The 17,789-nt window shown below is 37.4% G+C and overlaps 1 protein-coding gene across 1 annotated transcript in view; it reads left to right on the plus strand.

Annotated features, from left to right (window-relative positions):
• FNDC1 (fibronectin type III domain containing 1) overlaps positions 1-17,789 on the plus strand; it is an 83,160-nt gene that overhangs the window by 25,338 nt on the left and 40,033 nt on the right. Inside the window, exons 2-11 of the mRNA XM_081944512.1 lie at positions 2,239-2,442; positions 3,897-3,995; positions 4,765-4,882; positions 6,863-7,050; positions 8,219-8,326; positions 11,019-11,207; positions 12,885-15,314; positions 16,059-16,177; positions 16,267-16,378; positions 17,119-17,484. Coding sequence (XP_081800638.1) covers positions 2,239-2,442; positions 3,897-3,995; positions 4,765-4,882; positions 6,863-7,050; positions 8,219-8,326; positions 11,019-11,207; positions 12,885-15,314; positions 16,059-16,177; positions 16,267-16,378; positions 17,119-17,484 — 3,933 coding nt within the window. The remainder of the gene's footprint in view (positions 1-2,238; positions 2,443-3,896; positions 3,996-4,764; positions 4,883-6,862; positions 7,051-8,218; positions 8,327-11,018; positions 11,208-12,884; positions 15,315-16,058; positions 16,178-16,266; positions 16,379-17,118; positions 17,485-17,789) is intronic.

Consider the following 17,789-nt stretch of genomic DNA (forward strand, 5'->3'; position numbering starts at 1 on the left):
AGATCTGTATGATATGTTGCATAGAAGATGCACAAAACTTTTTGTGTTGTATTTAGGGGAGGCATCCCTAAGGTAGCTCTGATATGGACAGTTTGAAATCCTGGGACTAAAATTATCTAGAACTATGTCAAATAGTTAAAATTTGCAGATTTCTAAGATTTTTAATAAGAAATAAGGCAAAGTAATTACAATTGGAACTGGTTGTGTCTAATATTTTATTTTATTGTATATCTTATTTTCATTACAGCAATGTAAAAATTGGCAATCATGCAGTTAATAGCAGGTCTTGTGTCTTCTAAGAGAAAATTCATGTGGAGATATGGGACCTTCCTGGGAATCTGTTTATTAGGGCCAATATAAATGGATCTGCTATCCCTGTACAATGTACAGTGTAATAATTCATGTGAAATGTTTTTTTCTTTGTGCCAACATAGGCAGGTGCATTTGATTTAATGGGATTGTAGAGTATTTGCCTTGCAATGTGAATTGTAAACTAATTGTGCCTGGCTTTAAAGAATGCAGTTATGGAGAAAATAATGTTCTGTAAATATTTTGTTTGTTGGCAAACACCCTGATTTATCCAATTTCTGCCATGGAGAGGCATCTTGTTAATTTGTTAACCCCGTATCTTGTACTCCTTGGTGAGCAGTTCCTTAGCTTCCTAAAGAGATTAGGAATGGTGGAAAAAACTCATATAATGCTAACACCTGGATGCACAGCCTGTTGCTTGGTGAAGGAAAATTATCTGTGAAAATTAAGGGGATCAGTCCAGCTGAAAAAAACCTGGATTTGCAACCAGGAGTTTATCCCTATCTTCCAGGCCCTTACCTAGATTTGGACATTCCTCTCTCAACTTTTAATTGGACATTTGAAGTCCATTTGGTGTAGTGAGAACTCAAAAAATGTGTTTGCATTGATTCCAATACTTTTTTTTTTTTTTGCATAAATTCTTACTTCTGCGCTGCAGAGGATTTGGTTTCAGAGTTTGGTGCCACAGGGATTTCTACACCTTCATCTGTGTAACAAAAAAAAAGTTTAATAGCATTTGAGGATCTTAAGACTAACTGCACTACGCGATCTGCATTCCAGATGTCTTTGACACCCTGAAGTATTTAAAAGCAGCAACCGACTCTATATCCTTTCCAGAGCAAACTTCTTGGCAAAAACCGCCAGAATTATTAGTTTGGTTTGGTCAGCAATTTGGAAAATAGATAGATAGATAGATGATAGATAGATAGATAGATAGATAGATAGATAGATAGATAGATAGATAGATAGATGATAGATAGATAGATAGATATGATATAGATGATATAGAGATAGATGATAGATAGATGATAGATAGATAGATGATTGATAGATAGATAAATAGATGATGGATGGATAGATAGATGATAGATAGATAGATAGATAGATAGATAGATAGATAGATAGATCGATATGATATAGATATAGAGATAGATAGATGATAGATAGATAGATATGACATAGATGATATAGAGATAGACATAGATAGATGATAGATAGATAGCTAGCTAGCTAGATGATAGATAGATAGATAGATAGATAGATAGATAGATAGATAGATAGATAGATAGATGATAGATCGATATGATATAGATATAGAGATAGATAGATGATAGATAGATAGATATGACATAGATGATATAGAGATAGACATAGATAGATGATAGATAGCTAGCTAGCTAGCTAGATGATAGATAGATAGATAGATAGATAGATAGATAGATAGATAGATAGATAGATAGATAAATGATGGATGGATGGATGGATGGATGGATAGATATGATATGATATAGATGATATAGATATAGATATAGAGATAGATGATAGATAGATAGATCGATAGATAGATAGATAGAGAGATATATGATATAGATGATATAGATATAGAGATAGATGATAGATGATAGATAGATAGATAGTTAGATAGATAGATAGATAGATAGATAGATAGATAGATAGATAGATATGATATAGATGATATAGATAGAGAGATAAATGGTAGCTAGATAGATAGACAGACAGACAGACAGACAGACAGACAGATAGATAGATAGATTTCTCTATTTTCATTCAAGATCACCATGTTAGCAGTTTCTTTGTCAACAAATGAATAGTACAATTTTGTAAAGTTGGTCTTTCAGTGGACGCAGAAAGAATGCATCAGAGTAACTGTTTACTTGCGTGTTTGTGTGTTTTTTACATTTTTTAAAGAAAAGAAAGTGCCAAACAGACCTTTGAGAACACACTTCCGTTCATCATCTGGCAGGTCGTCCATTCCATGGAGGCCATCCCGTTCGGCAAACTCAAGCCCGCGGAGATACCCAGGTTATCGTCATGGATATTGGGAGAGCAACAGGAAACTGAGCTTTAAATCTATGCCAAAAGAAGAAAGAGCCCATTATGCTAAAAAAATAGGTTTGTGTCTCTATGAAAGTTTTTGACCATCTGCTTGTTGTTCTCACTGTTACGTTGTTTTATTTGTTATGAAAAAAACCATTTAATCTCTTCTCCTTGATAATGTGTTTGATATTTCATTCACCAGAACAAATGATTATATCTACTACAATCAATTTTATAATTGATAACAAATGATTATATCATTGATTGTAGTAGTTCTAAACTACAAAGAACAAAGTTGAGCCAGGGGTGGTATATATTTACCTTCCCTACCGGTTCGTAAATGTGACCGTGCACAAAAAAAGGACCTAAATGGGATGCCATAGAGCCGGTGGGCGTGGGTCGGTGGAGCCACCCGTGATTTCTGCTACCAGTTTGGGTGATCTGGTCCAAACCAGTAGAATATGATCTCTGAGTTAAGCCAAATTTCTTCCATGGCCACCAAGCAATAAAATAACAATTGTATCTCATAAAAAAGAGGAAATATGATGGGGTACTCAGAAAGGAAGGCATTGCTAATAAAAGACTTGATTAAAATTGCAGTGACTTCAAAGAAGAGGTATTTTTGCAGTGTTACAACTAAGTGGAACATTTGTAATCCAGGTTTATTCCACTTCTAATTTACATCCATCAGAAATAAACGTTGGCATATATTGCTAGCCATTTATTAAATTCATTAATTAGTTGGGAGGGGTAGATGGCATTCATGTCATAACAATTTAAATAAATGAAGCTTCGGGTTGGGACTTTTTTCTTTTTTAAGGAACTGGAACTTTATCTGGAACTTCACTTCAGGGGAAGTGAATGCTGCCCCTAAAAATGATATGTGAGGATTTGACATTGTTTTACTCTTGCTGTGGAAACCCCTGCCCACAATAACTGACAAAATTGGTATTAGTGCTTGGTCTGACTGCAGTTTTTGTCAAGGGCAATCAATCTCAATTCTTTGAAACAGAGGCTTTCATCTTCAGATGATTAGGGGACTGGAGACTAAAAAAAAACGGTTGCAGGAACTGGGTATGTGTAGTTTAATGAAAAAAAGGATTAGGGGAGACATGATAGCAGTGTTCCAATATCTCAGGGGTTGCCACAAACAAGAGGGAGTGAAGCTATTCTCCAAAGCACCTGAGGGCAGAACAAGAAGCAATGGGTGGAAACTAATCAAGGAGAGAAGCAACTTAGAACTGAGGAGAAATTTCCTGACATTTAGAACAATTAATCAACTTGCCTCCAGAAGTTGTGAATGCTCCAACACTGGAAATTTTTAAGAAGATGTTGGATAACCATTTGTCTGAAGTGGTGTAGGGTTTCCTGCCTAGGCAGGGGGTTGGACTAGAAGACCTCCAAAGTCCCTTCCAACTCTGTTGCTCTATTCTATTCTATTTTATCCTTAACAGGCCAAGCACTGTTGACATTTAATCTTTGCCATAATAAAAATATTAAATTGTGTATATGTTTTTTGTTGTGTGCAGCATCTGAATCAGTATATCTGGTTTCACCACATTTGAGGAACTTCCAAGGGCGGACTCAACCGGTACATCAGGTTGTATTAACCAAGAGGAAAGTCCCAGGTAAGTTTGGAAATCGGTGTGCAAACTGACAAGTCATATTATTGTATAATGACTTTTTTTTTTTTTTTGCTAGAAAGTGAAACTCAAGTTAACACAAGGGAAGACAATCTAGTGACCTTGGGATATATTGGAATAATGACTCCCAAGAAATTATCTAGCCTCAGTTTCTCCGGCAAGCATCAATTAGAACAGCTGCCGCACAGTAGTTGGAAGTAGAAGATACTACAGGCAAAGGATAGTTCTGTTCACTTTGAGTGAAAAAAAATCTTTTGTCTTCAGAAATTTTGTAGCTTGTTTAAGCCTTCAAAGTCTCTTATAAACAGCCTTGATAGTTAAGCCAGGTGCTGTCTGGCTGTACTGACAATTGTTTACTTTTGTTTTGCTTTTATCTCATATTGTTATATGGTAAATCATCCGGAGGCTTTTATAGACTACTTGGCTGAATAAACAAATAAATGTGTAAATAAATAAACTTTTTTCTTAGAATCAGTCAAGTGCTGCCACAGCAATTTTTGGTAGCTTTAGAAAAAAAAAGGGAGGGAATTTGGTATTTTTCTACTTTTGAAAGTTAAGGAGGAGGAGAAAAGCCAATTCAAACTCTATTTTTTTCTCATGTTGGATTCTTAGCCAATAGTCAGAATGCTGACTCTTTGTCTAGAAGAATTTGGAACTAAGCCCTATTCCAGTGACTATGTAAGATTCTCCCTTTTAAAAATCAATGTCCATATTCATCTCCCAAACACTCATAAATCCCATTGTCTCATTTCAGAGGAAGATGAACTGGAAGAAACGAAAGACATTGCTGTTCGAGTCATGTCCTCTCACTCAGTACTGGTCACATGGACAGATCCATCCAGTGAAAAGCAGAAAAGACCCATCTCCTCTAGGTACTAAGCATTATTTGGGCTCCTTACATAGGCTTGCTATAGATATGCCAATTCTAACTTGTTGCTTGCAGCTTTGGAAATCTAGCATGGCTGGACGATACTTTAAGGAAAAAGAAATCTGACTGATTTGTTGCCCCTTAACCACAAAGCCAATATGACTTTACAGTCCTAATGTCATATTCACTATACCTACAGTAATTGGGTGTCTAAACTCCATTGTGAAGTTTTTGGCAGTTGTCTCAAACTGGAAGTATTTCTTCCATGCAAAGACACTTGTGAAGCATTCTTTAACAAGATTTGTTGAGTTGAAAGGGGTAGACTTGCAAGAATTTCCGCAAGTCAACAGTAATTTGAAATTATCTTTTAAAAAAATGTTTTTATTTATACATTTTTCTTTAACATATATAAGTTTAAAATTTAAATACTTAAATAATAAATATAAAATAAGTATCTAAATAAAAAATAAAAAATAAATAAGGGCTACCTCGCTATTTGGAAATTCTATATTTATCGGACTTGAACATTCTGATTCTACAAAAAACCACCCTACTTGGAATAGCTTATATCTTCCGTTGTTACCTTAACAGTTCCTACGTCCTTGGTTAGGACTCGAGCTGTTGAGCTACCAACTAGGCTGTGAATCTCACCAAAGATTATCATCATCATCATCATCATCATCATCATCATCATCATCATTGTAATCTTTACTTGTATATAATAGTATTCTTTCAATGTCTATTTTCTACTTTTACTATCTAGCCAGTGGTAGAACAAATCCCAAGTTTAAAAATATTTTGTATCTTCTTTATCCTTTATCTTTAATGTTAACCTATCAATTTCCACACAATCTAATATTTGTTTTGATTATATTTTGTCTGAAGGAATTTCCTCATTTTTCTAATGTGGTGCAAATACAATTCTCACTGCCATCAAAACATGCAGTATTAAATATTTAATATTTTATTATATTTTTTTCTCATAAAATATCTAACAAAAATAGTTCTGGTTTTAAATGTATATGTTGCTTTATCATTTTCTCTCACCATGTATATATCTTCATCCAATTTTTTTTTGTCTTTGGGCAAGTCCACTACATATAATAATACAAATCCAGTATCTAGAGGTTTAAAGAGGTTTAAAAACATGTTTGCCAAATGTTGGTGTCAGGGTTCCAAATAGAACACCCAGTGCTCTCGAGTTGACACTTGGAAATGAAATCATCATCTTCTAGTGTATTAAGTTGCAAGTCATGTAGACTCTCTTAATTTCTCTTTAACTACTTACTATGAACCTGTGAACAGACAGTTTTTTCACTAATGGAAAAATCTGCAGCTGACTGTTTACAAAGCCATCCCTTGTTGGATGGCTTTAATGTGAGGTTCAATAGGTATTAAACTGAGTTTCATTCTGAGATTATTCACATCCTGAATATTCAAGAGTTGCTATCCCTGAAGAATTTGCCAAGTTCTTCAAAGGTTGGGTGTCAGGCCTGGAAGCCATCTTTTGCACTGGGCCTTCAGGCCTGCCACATTTAGTCTGTGGGAAACTGGGAGGAGGGATTATATGGAATATGGGGGATATATATAGTCATAATAACATTCCTTTCTCAGAGAGTCAAGGACATTTGCCCTGCACCTGGAGTGGTGTGACTGGGAGACATCTCCAGTTGGGATGGGGCCTCATTGGACCATGTGCTGGACATGGGGGTTCTGGGCAGGGACTTGAACTTTCAGTTGGGTGGGGGAAATCTGGAAGCTTTCAGATTCGGCTTTTCCTAGATGTGCCAATATGACAAACTCTAATAAAATGGAACTTTGAAGGAACTCAAGCCTCGGAATCTTCTTTCGTTAGAGGTGTTACTTGGAACCCTGACATTGGGTGCATTGTGTATGTAAGGTTGTGATATTTGAACCCTTGCTATTGTGCTTTGTTTTTCATGATTCTGGTTAATCCTGCATCCTTCTTTCACATTATTTCTAGGCAGTACACTGTCCGTTACAGAGAGAAAGGGGAATCGGCAAGGTGGGATTACAAACAAGTATCCAACAAGAGGGTCTTGGTGGACAAACTAATTCCAGACACTATGTATGAATTTGCAGTTAAAATCTCACAAGGAGAAAGGGAGAGCAAGTGGAGTGTTTCAGTTTACCAAAGAACCCCAGAAGCTGGTATGTACTAAGTATTAATCAAAATGGTTGCCTGTAAATCTTTTCTGGAATAGTTAAGGCTCTAGTCCAAAAAACAAATAAAACCATCATGTTAAGGTAGTTTTCTTAGCAACAATATGAACATGATTTGCCATTACTTCTCCCAGGATGGAGTTCTACTTTCTCAGTCTGTCATACAAGCTCAGCCTCTGCTTAGCCTCTGTTTTAAGATCAACCAAAGTTGGCTAAGAGTTGCTACTTAGTTGGGCAAAGTAGGCATACTGACATATGATGTCAGCTTGCTTTTAATTTTCTTCATCTTTAACCAATAGAGCTGCTCCAGTCATTTCTCCATGAAAATAGCATTCTTGGGCCTTTCGTTAGCTATCCGTCTGTCCTATCCACAAATCAGCACTATACTGACATGCATGGATGGCTTTAGAACGTCTCAGAATTATTTATACTATACTGTAAAAGTGTGGCATGGAAAGCAAGCAGTGAAATAAATGGGAGTCCACCATCCATATTGCTTATTTCAGAGTCCCCAGCATTTTGCAAATGGTGGGCATGTTTGGAAATTGAAGGACATCTTGTGGAATGTGGATGTTGTAAATAACCACCAGAGGGATGCTTACTGTCTCACTGAATACCTGCTGCATCATGTTTATAGTCTTGTTGCAGAGCCTCATTTGATTAGAATGCTGTTTGCCACCCATCAGCCCCAGTCCATCAGAAAGTCCCCTAGTCTTTAGCTAGTGTCCTATTCCTGGCACGAGGACACATTTCCAAATGAAGGCAGTAGGTTGCAGCCCTCCATCGTTTTTGTTTTCTAAGAAAAGTGGTGTGCTCTCTTCAGAGTCCAGAGGAATTTCTGGAAATAAAAAATTTGGTAGGCAAATATTGAGGAATGAAGCATCTCTGTGAAGAAAAATGTGAAACAGGAAGCCTATTGGACATTAAAGGAAGTGTTTATTTATGCGTCTCCTTTCTTTCTTTCTTTCTTTCTTTCTTTCTTTCTTTCTTTCTTTCTTTCTTTCTTTCTTCTTTCTTTCTTTCTTTCTTTCTTTTTCTCTCTCTCTCTCTTTCCTCCCTCCCTCCCCCTCTGTCTGTTTCTCTCTCTCTTTTCTCTCTCTCACTCTCACCCTCTTTCTTCTCCCTCTCCTTCTCATGACTGCTGTTTATTTTGCAGCTCCTGCTAGTGCCCCAAAAAACCTCAATGTGTGGTCAATTAAAGGCAAAACTCCTACTGTTGTGGTTACCTGGGATGCCCTGGCAGAAAGTGAAGGAAAAGTCAAAGGTAAATGGGGGAAATAAATCAGAATAAATTAGAGAACTTCATGGGCCGATTTTATTGAGCAAAACAAAGGAGTAGAGATGACACTAAAAATAATAATAATTACACAATCAACTGATATTACCAATTATATCCAGCTCAAGAAGCTGGATGTAGCAGAATTGTTTCATTCTGTAATCAGAAACTCTTTCCAACTTTTAACATCATTCACATTTTTAATTACAAAAATGAGAAGCCAATTATAGAATGTTCTATGTCCTGTTCAATTTTCACGTGAAATCTGTTCTTTGCTTGTTGGTAATTTAGGTGTTGGATTTGTACAAGCCATAAAAGGATGCACAAAATTATTTATAAGTTATAAATTACATTTATAATTTAATATTTTACCTAATACCTAATCCAATAAAATGTGCTGTTGTTAATAGGTATCAATATTATATTTTGTTAGCTGCAAGATCAGCTCTTTTCATATAGTGAGATCAACATGAGAAATAAGCAGAAGGCAATCTTTAATATGAAAAGGGAAAACTGTCATTTTAAGAAAGTTACAACACAAAAATAAATAATACATAAATATAAGATGCATATTCATTAGTCTTATTATGATATTGATGGATTGAGAATAATAATTACATCACCTGAAGTTTTATTTGAGTAGTTAATTAATGTTGCTCTCTTGCTGTTCAAATTTCCTAACATTTTCTTCATACAAATTCTAAAAGATAAAACTACAGGCGATGGGGAAATATTACATGTATGAATATGTTTTTCCCATACAGAGGGAAAAGATTCTGCCTGATGAATAAAGAACTGTGAATGAAAACCAATCTCCTTTATAGTTTCTTCTTTCTAAGTATTCCAATGCACATTTTTCTTAATAAACGTAACAAACTTGAAAAGTCATTCAGTCGTACTGTATTATAAATCTATGAAAACAAGTTCACTTAACATTGTTTATTTCACAAAACCATGAGCAATGCTAATGCCAGGCTCTTGTGCAATCAGGAATGCAAAGGGAAGAACAATTTTCTAATGAGGTAACACAAATCAAGCCTTAGAAGTCACCACTGGTGGCACTATCCTTTTACTTCTTGAGTCAACACGAAGGTGTCATCTTTGTTTTGGTTTTAGATAGTTTCATCCATTTTGTATATGCAATAATCTTTTCATGCTTAAGATAGCAGCGGTAGTATCAATTCTAAAGCACTGGGCAAGTGAATATATTCATTTTAGTGCATGTTCATCTTATATTAGTATATACAGCACATACAGATACGGTAGCTCTCGATCACAGTTGAGCTGAAAATTTATGCTGCTAAGTGAGAAATGTGTTAAGTGAGTTTTGTCCCATTGTATGACTTTTCTTACCACATATGTTAAGTCAATTGTTGCAGCTGTTAAGTTAGTAAGCTGGTTGTTAAGTGAATCTGGCTTGGCTTGTCAGAAGGTTGCAAAAAGGGATCACATGACCCCTGGCTCTGTGGTTTCTTCCCCAACCCCCCATAACTTTAACCTTAGACTGTCTACTGTCGACCTCACCCCATTCCTAAGAGGTCTGTAAGGGGCGTGCATAAGCGCACCAAAGTGCCTACCATCCCTGTCCTAATGTTTCTTTTTATTTGTATCCATTATTTGTAGCCCCGAGTCCCTTTGGGGAGAGGGAGCGGTTTATAAATCAAAATAAAGTTAAAGTTAAAGTATTCAAAATCATGTTTATACTTATATATGTTATCTAATACATGCTTGACAAAATAATAAATAAGTAAAAAAAACGCAACCATCATAAATATGAATCAATCACCAAGCATTTGAATGTAAATCACATGACCACAGTGATGCTGCAAAAACAGTCATTAATGTGAAAAATGGTCATAAATCACTTTTTTCAATGCCACTGTAACTTTGAAATGTCACTAAATGAACTGTTCTAAGTCGAGCACTACCTGTATGTGATAGCATCAATTATAAGGCACTAAGTGAGTGAATCTGATCATCTTCTTTATCTGACGATGATGTTCCTTCTTTCTAAAGCTGGGCATCAGAATTTTATGTTAATGTGTGCCATTATGTGTGTATGTATATATGCAAGTGTATATATGTACACACACACAGACACACACACACACCGGTGGTAGTATTCAGCAGGTTATGACCAATTTTGGAGAACCGGTAGCGGAAATTTTGAGTAGTTCGGAGAACCGGTAAATACCACCTCTTATTGGCTCCGCCCCCATCTATTCTCTGCCTCCTGAGTCCTAGCGGATTGAAAGGAAACAGGGATTTTGCAGTAACCTTCCCCTGGAGTGGGGAAGGAATGGAGATTTTACAGTATCCTTCCCCTGCCACGCCCAACAAGCCACGCTCACAGAACCGGTAGTAAATTTTTTTGAATCCCACCACAGATTCACACACTTAATACATTTTTAGTATACACACAAACACACACACAGAGCGTGTTCATTTTATACTAATATATTCAGAACAGATTCACTTGCCCAGGGCATTAGAACTGGCCTCCACTGCTTCCTATATATAATGCAGTATCTTTTATACCCCAGCTTTTTACTTGACGTGCATTGCCAGTGTATTAATTTTAGTAATGCACGTTCTAATTCATCCTACCCATACAGTCTTTCCGCTGGAAACAGGATAGTTTTCAGTTTCCTCCTTCCAACCGTCTGCCAAATTGTTTCAGAATACATTCTCTCATACGCCCCGGCACTCAGAATTTTCGGCGCAAAGTCCATTTCCTACTCAGGAGACACCACATCTGCTTCAGTGGAGGGTCTGCAGCCTGGCGAGCGCTATATTTTCAAAATCCGTGCTGCAAACAGGAGAGGCCAAGGCCCTCAGTCGAAAGCCTTCAGTCTCGCCCTGCCAGCAAGTAAGTACAGTGCCTCCATTGTTCACACCCTTCTTGTTTCCTTTTTAAATTTATCACATCTCGTTAATTTTGGAACAATCCCTGCTCCTTTCCAGATGATTGAATAGTTTGAAGAGTAGGCGTAAGAAATCTTCTAAGGGAGATATGGCTCTTAAATCCCTGTAGCCCCCTCTCCCACTAATTTCAGACCCCTTTGGTGGCCTTGGAGGTTTTTAAAAGGAAGACAGGTAAATGAGGTGAGAAAAAGAGAAAGAGTGAAAACCGTGAAGTGGACTTTGTCTATATAATCAGAGGGGTGCTGCTAATATTTAAGAGATGATTGCTGGCTGCAGCTACCACGCTGCTCCATAGAACATCTGACTGATATATTAGGCATTAGGCTCATCTCTGCTGCCAACTGGCTCAAAAGATTTTTTTAAATTAAGAATTGGCTCTCACAAGTCAGCTCCTGCATACCTTGCTAACACCTTGGCTTCAACCATATGTTTGGCTTCAACTGTACCTCTTTTTGCCATGGGGGCCTCCAGCACATAATCTCTGAAGAAATGACAGAGCAAAACTTCTCATGCAAGCTCATGCAGCCATTAGTTGGATGGATCCTAAAACCTATCCTTTTAGGCATAATGTTCTGCAGGGATTTACAATTAGATTTCAGAGCCTAGATCAAGGATGGCTAGATTTTTCTGGACCGAGTGCCCAAAGCGCACACGTACCTGCCCAACCCCCCAAAAACAATGTGCGTGTATCTCCATGCATATGTGCCCCTTCATGTGCCCCCCCCACATGAGCATGGAGCCCCCCCAAATATTCCCCTCATGCTTGCAAGCGTTGTCCCCGGCAAGCCCCACACACATGCATAGCAGAGACCCGAAGACCAGCTGGCCGGTGGGAGGCATGCGCACATGTGTGACAGAGCTGAATTGGGGCACTCGCATACCCACAGAGAGGATGCTGCGTGACACCTCTGGCACGCATGCCATAGGTTCATCATCAAGGGCCTAAACGGTGGCAAAGGTTAGGCATATTCCATTGGTTAATCCAATGAAGCTATCTGTGTACCATTTCCATCTTGCACTTGGTAATTAAAATATAGCATGACTGTCACAATTAGAATTTTCAGAAACAATTTTTTATCATCAAAATGTTTTTATTCATTTCCTGATTCCAATGTTTGACTATATTCACTAAATTAATATCTGAGAGTTATATTTGAAATGGAATGATATTTTACTTTGATAGTGATCATATTGTGTGGCATTTAACATCAGATATAATTTCTAAAAGCACAGCAGATGGTATTTAGTTTGTCCCAAAGCTGAGTAACTGACATTTTTCCCCTCACTTACTCTTCTCAAAGTAAGTGGAAAAAAAAGCAATAAAGTCTAGAAGTCTTTAAAAATTGATGTGTTAAGCTACATTTTCATGTTCAAAACACATATTTTAAAATATTTAATTAATATTCATATCAGCTTTTAATTCCTGTCAGTAAACAATTCTTAATTAATATATTACCATAATTACAATTTTAAAAACTATCTTGTGATAATTACAATTCAATACATTTTGTTTTATTTTATTCCTTTTTTCTTTCTTTCTCTCTCTCTCTCTCTCTCTCTCTCTCTCTCTCTCTTCTTTTCTTTCTTTTACAATTTTTTATTTTTGTGTTCACTTGTTTAGCCAATACAGATGAACTGAAGACAAATGAACAAACAAATATTGAAGAAGAACCCGGTTCTGATCCCAAGAATAAAGTTTTAGACAGTACAAAGAAAGAAGTAGAGCTGAAATTGGCCTCTCATTCTACAGAAGACATGGTTGATTCTGTCAAGGCGACATCAACAGTGCAACCTAAAATTCAGAATGTTAAAGGGAGTGCTAAGTCCCATTCCGTCATTAAACCTGCACACACTTTCACATCCTCAGATAAAGCACTTCACAGGACACGCACATTAGTAAGGGTACGGCAAACAAATACTGACAAGCCTAGGTCACTACCATCTTCTTCCATTCCCAAACATACAGAGGATGAAACAAAGAATCTTGGACAGGACAGACCTAACCTTTCCCCTGTCCCTAAAGCTACTTTAGTTAATTTGCCTGTAGATAATGAAAATAACAACCAACTAGACAATCTGGAGGATAAGCCAACAATGTTTCCTAGAATTCCAGAAGAGAGTCATTCAGTTTTACTTTCAAATAAGCAACTGCCTGCATCTCAGAAGACAACTCATAATAGACCCACTAAATTGCATGTTCCTTCTATATCAATTAAATCTCCTTCACCAACTGCAGCTCCAAAGTCTCAAAATCATTCACATCACTTCCCTTACAAACGGATTAAGCCTGATACCAGTGATAGTCCTGATAGTGATGAGAGCAGAGGAACAGAAAAAAGAGAGCAGAAATTAAATTCCAGGGCGTCTTCTCCTCAGGGAGGTTCATCTCCATCTGTGCAAACAAAGCCTCTCACATATTCTAATCGCCATGCATTGAGAGATCCAAGAATAACTACCTCTGCTGTTTCTGCTGCTGCTACCCATACTTTACCTCATTCACGTGTTTTATCTTCTGATAAACATAAGCCCAAGGGAAGAGATAATTCTGATGATAGTGAAAATGAAAAGAGTGAAAGAGAAGGCGATGAAGAGAAACAAGGATCATCATATTCTAGACCAAATTTTAGGCCCTCTTCAGGTCTGGCTACGTCGGAACGCTTTGATTTATCAAAATATAGATCTGTTATTACTTCTAACAGATTTGCAAATAGAGCTACCAATAATCATGATGCAAGAATGCAAGTACCCAAAGATCCTTCTACTATACAGTCTTCCAAAGTTCATCCTCAATTTAGTTCTCGTTTAGCATCTGGCAGTACTAGTCTTAGGTCTAATTTCAATATCAATAGAAGACAGGGGAGTAAAAATGAAAATCCTCTACCATCCACTCCTCTCCGTACTTACTCACCACCAGTTTCTAAGCAGTCTTCTTCAATAGATGATTTCAAAAGGAGATCTGTGGCTGAAACTAAGAGTCCCCACATAGTTATGCCTACTAATAAACCTAATCTTGTAAACACCCAAGAAAATAACCATAATAAAGAAAAGGGAACCACAGATACAGATTCCTCAATAATATCTGCAGAAAAATCATTTCCTCTACATTCTCCTACTTCCTGGTCTCAACTTGATGACCTCAAGATCAAGACTACATCCCCTAGGATAAAACAAACACCATCTTTGTCAAAGAAACCAAACACTGCTTTATCCCGTAAAATGGCAGAATCCATTCGTTCCTCAAAAGTATTAACTGATTGGGCACAAGTCCGATCCTCCTTAAACTCAAGAAGTGACCTGATACCACTTTCAAAGAATAACAAAGAAGTTCCCATATCTAGAAGAATACCTACATCTTTGTCTCAGGGAAGAACCCGCTTTCCTTCAAAGTCTTTTAACTCTCGGTTTGATAGAACTGATGAAAGATCTCCAACTCAGTTGTTACCAGAAAAGCAAGCTGGGTCAAGGGTTATAACTTCTACTGAAGTTACCTCTGATACGTATAAATTGCCTTCCCAAAGATCTAAATATGTACAGCCAATATCTACCTCTTCCAAAGACACAATCAGAGATTATCAACACAGTAGAGAAACTTCTTTGAAACAAACTCGACTTTCAGAGCCCCATTATCCATCTGGGTCCAGAATTTCAAGTAGGATAGCATCCCAAATAAACAAAAAGCATGGACTTTTCCAACCAAGCCCTACAAAGGTTGAAGTATCTCCAAAACTACCCTCCTCAAAAATACATCAGTCAATTTCAAATAATGATGATGATTATGAAGACTATGACCAATCAGATGTAGACAAAGATCCTATTTTGTCTTTATCAGCCAAGACTTCACAGATTTCTAATAAACTGAAATCTTTCCCTAAATTAAACTTGACTTTGCCACACATAACTGAATCTGTGTCTTCTCATAGTCACTTGACTTCTAGTGTTTCTCCAACACATTCCTCAACTTCTCCCTCAGTGCCTCCTGTTCAACGAATACAGAACTCAAGATTATTACATCCTTCTCAACGACATCAGTTTCGATTTCCTCATAGACAAGGTGAGGTAAAATTCATAACTTTCTATTTAAATTGAAAGGGAAAAGTTTTATGTTTGGGCTGTAAGAATCTCATTAGAGGAAACTAGTTTGTTTTGGAGCCATTCTCTTAGTTTTGTTTCATAAAGACTTGCAGTCCCGTTGAACTTTTGCACAGTTCTGCCCACAGAGATTATTGAACTGGTCTTTCAGAGAAAATTATTGTCACTCTCTCTTACTAAAAAAGCCATATTTTTGTCTGGCAATCAATAATTATATTAGATAGTTGTACTTATCACCCGTGACTCTCCACAACACCTCTGCGATGCTCTAGCTGCTCGCCGGAGCGTCGCACAGGCACCATACACTCCATGCGCGGAAGCCCCTAAAACCTCAAATACCGGTAAGGAGAGTGGGCGGGTGGGTGGGCCCTCCAGAGCACCATACCGGAACGGTACCTGGTGCTCCCAGCAGGCACTGGTACACCCGTACTGGGGCGCACTGGTCATAACCCACCACTGAAACACACACTAAAATAGTAGTGGTCATATGAAACATGCAAACACACTTTGTACAGATACATTTATTAACCAAATATGATTAGATAACCTCATTTAAGCATTATATGTATGCCTGAAAGACTCATATATGCATGCCCGCTTACGAAAGGTATTCTGTCATGTTGAAAAGATTTGAGTTTAATGCCATGAATTGTAATTTTCTCCCCAAATGTTTGAATGCTATGTGTTTTCACCATGTGTGTTTCAGGTAACGGTGGGAGACCCAACCTGAAGACAAAAACAGATCCAAATAATAAAATAGTTCCAAATAATAATGGAAAACGAAATGGACAAAAAATAATAAGTGGTCCACAAGGAGTAAAGTGGGTAGGGAGATCTTCTTTTAAAATATCTGAAAGATTTAATTTTATGTTCCTTTGAGTTGGAGGACATTTCAATCAACATACTGCTTTTAGATTGTAGATCTTGACCGAGGGTTGGTGCTGAATGCCGAAGGGAGATATCTCCAAGACTCCCAAGGAAAACCTCTCAGAGTAAAATTAGGCGGAGATGGCCACACTATTGTTGGTATGTTGTATTCTGATGTTCTATGGTAAGATTAAGGCTTATTTTGTCTAATAAACTTTCCGAAGAAGTCTACATTGGGATAAAACCTGAAAGCAAATAAATTATAGGCTTTCTAACTTGATTTATATACCTGCCCATCTCACTTTTATGTGGCTCCAGGCAGCTTACAATAAAACAACTGAAAACATGAAATCCTCGGTTTACAACAATTCATATAGTGACTGTTCAAAGTTACGACAATGCTGAAAAAGTGACTTGTGACTATTTTTCACATGACTATTGGAACATCCCTACAGTCATGTGATCACAATTCAGCTGCTTGGCAACTGAGTCCTATTTATGATATTATGGGATCCCCCTTTGCAACCTCCCAACAAGCAAAGTCAATGGAGAAACCAGGTTCACTTAACAACTGGGTTACTAACATATCAACTGCAGTGTTAACAACTGTGGCCAGAAAGACCATAAAATGGGGCAAAACTCACTTAACAAAGATCTCACTTAACGACAGAAATTTTGGGCTCAATTGTGGTGATAAGTTGAGGACTATCTGTAGTATGTTTTACATAATGGAACTACAGCCCTGAGAATGATTATTTAAATGTTCAATAGTTCCCCCATCTTAAATGACATGTGTCTGGTTTTCTAGACAATGATCTCACTTAAATCCAGTACTTCCCAATTCCTAATATCATAAGGCAGTGATTGAAGTACAATTACCTCTTCTTCTCTTCTGATAGATTCTAAAGGTGCTCCAGTAATAAGTCCAGATGGCTTACCTTTGTTTGGACATGGAAGATTTAGCAAACCTGTAGCAAATGCACAGGATAAGCCAATAGTAAGTCTTGGAGGCAAGCCATTGATAGGCCTTGAAATGGTTAAAAAAACCACCACTCCTTACACCACAACAACTACGACAACTCCTGAACCTACGACAACTCCTGAACTTACAACTATAACTACTACAACTACTCCTGAACCTACAACCACTGAGCCACCAACAGAGAAACCACGTCCTAACTGTCCTCCAGGCACCCACACAGAAAATGATGAACAGGGGAATCTTGTATTAGACTCGGATGGTCTGCCTGAATGCTACTCAGAAGGTACCCTCTCTTATGTTGACTAAACATCAGCAATATCTTTGAGTATATCTACAACAAAAGTTGTTACATGGGGGAAAGGTGCTTGTTTTCCAGCAAGGCTTTCCAGCTACTGGGCTAACAAAGCAGGTAAGATTCAAGCTATCAAAAACTTGAATTAGTAGCTGAGGAAGAATAAATCTTTCCCTGTTCTCTCATATTGGTTGCAGAGACAAATTCTTGAGCTATGTAAACCAGCAAAATGGGGAAATAAGCCCAATTTTTTTTAAAGCATGCTTTAGGTAGGTAGAGACCTTTGTGCAGATAAA

Source organism: Natrix helvetica (assembly GCF_964273705.1).
Source record: "Natrix helvetica genome assembly, chromosome: 2".
NCBI lineage: Eukaryota > Metazoa > Chordata > Lepidosauria > Squamata > Natricidae > Natrix > Natrix helvetica.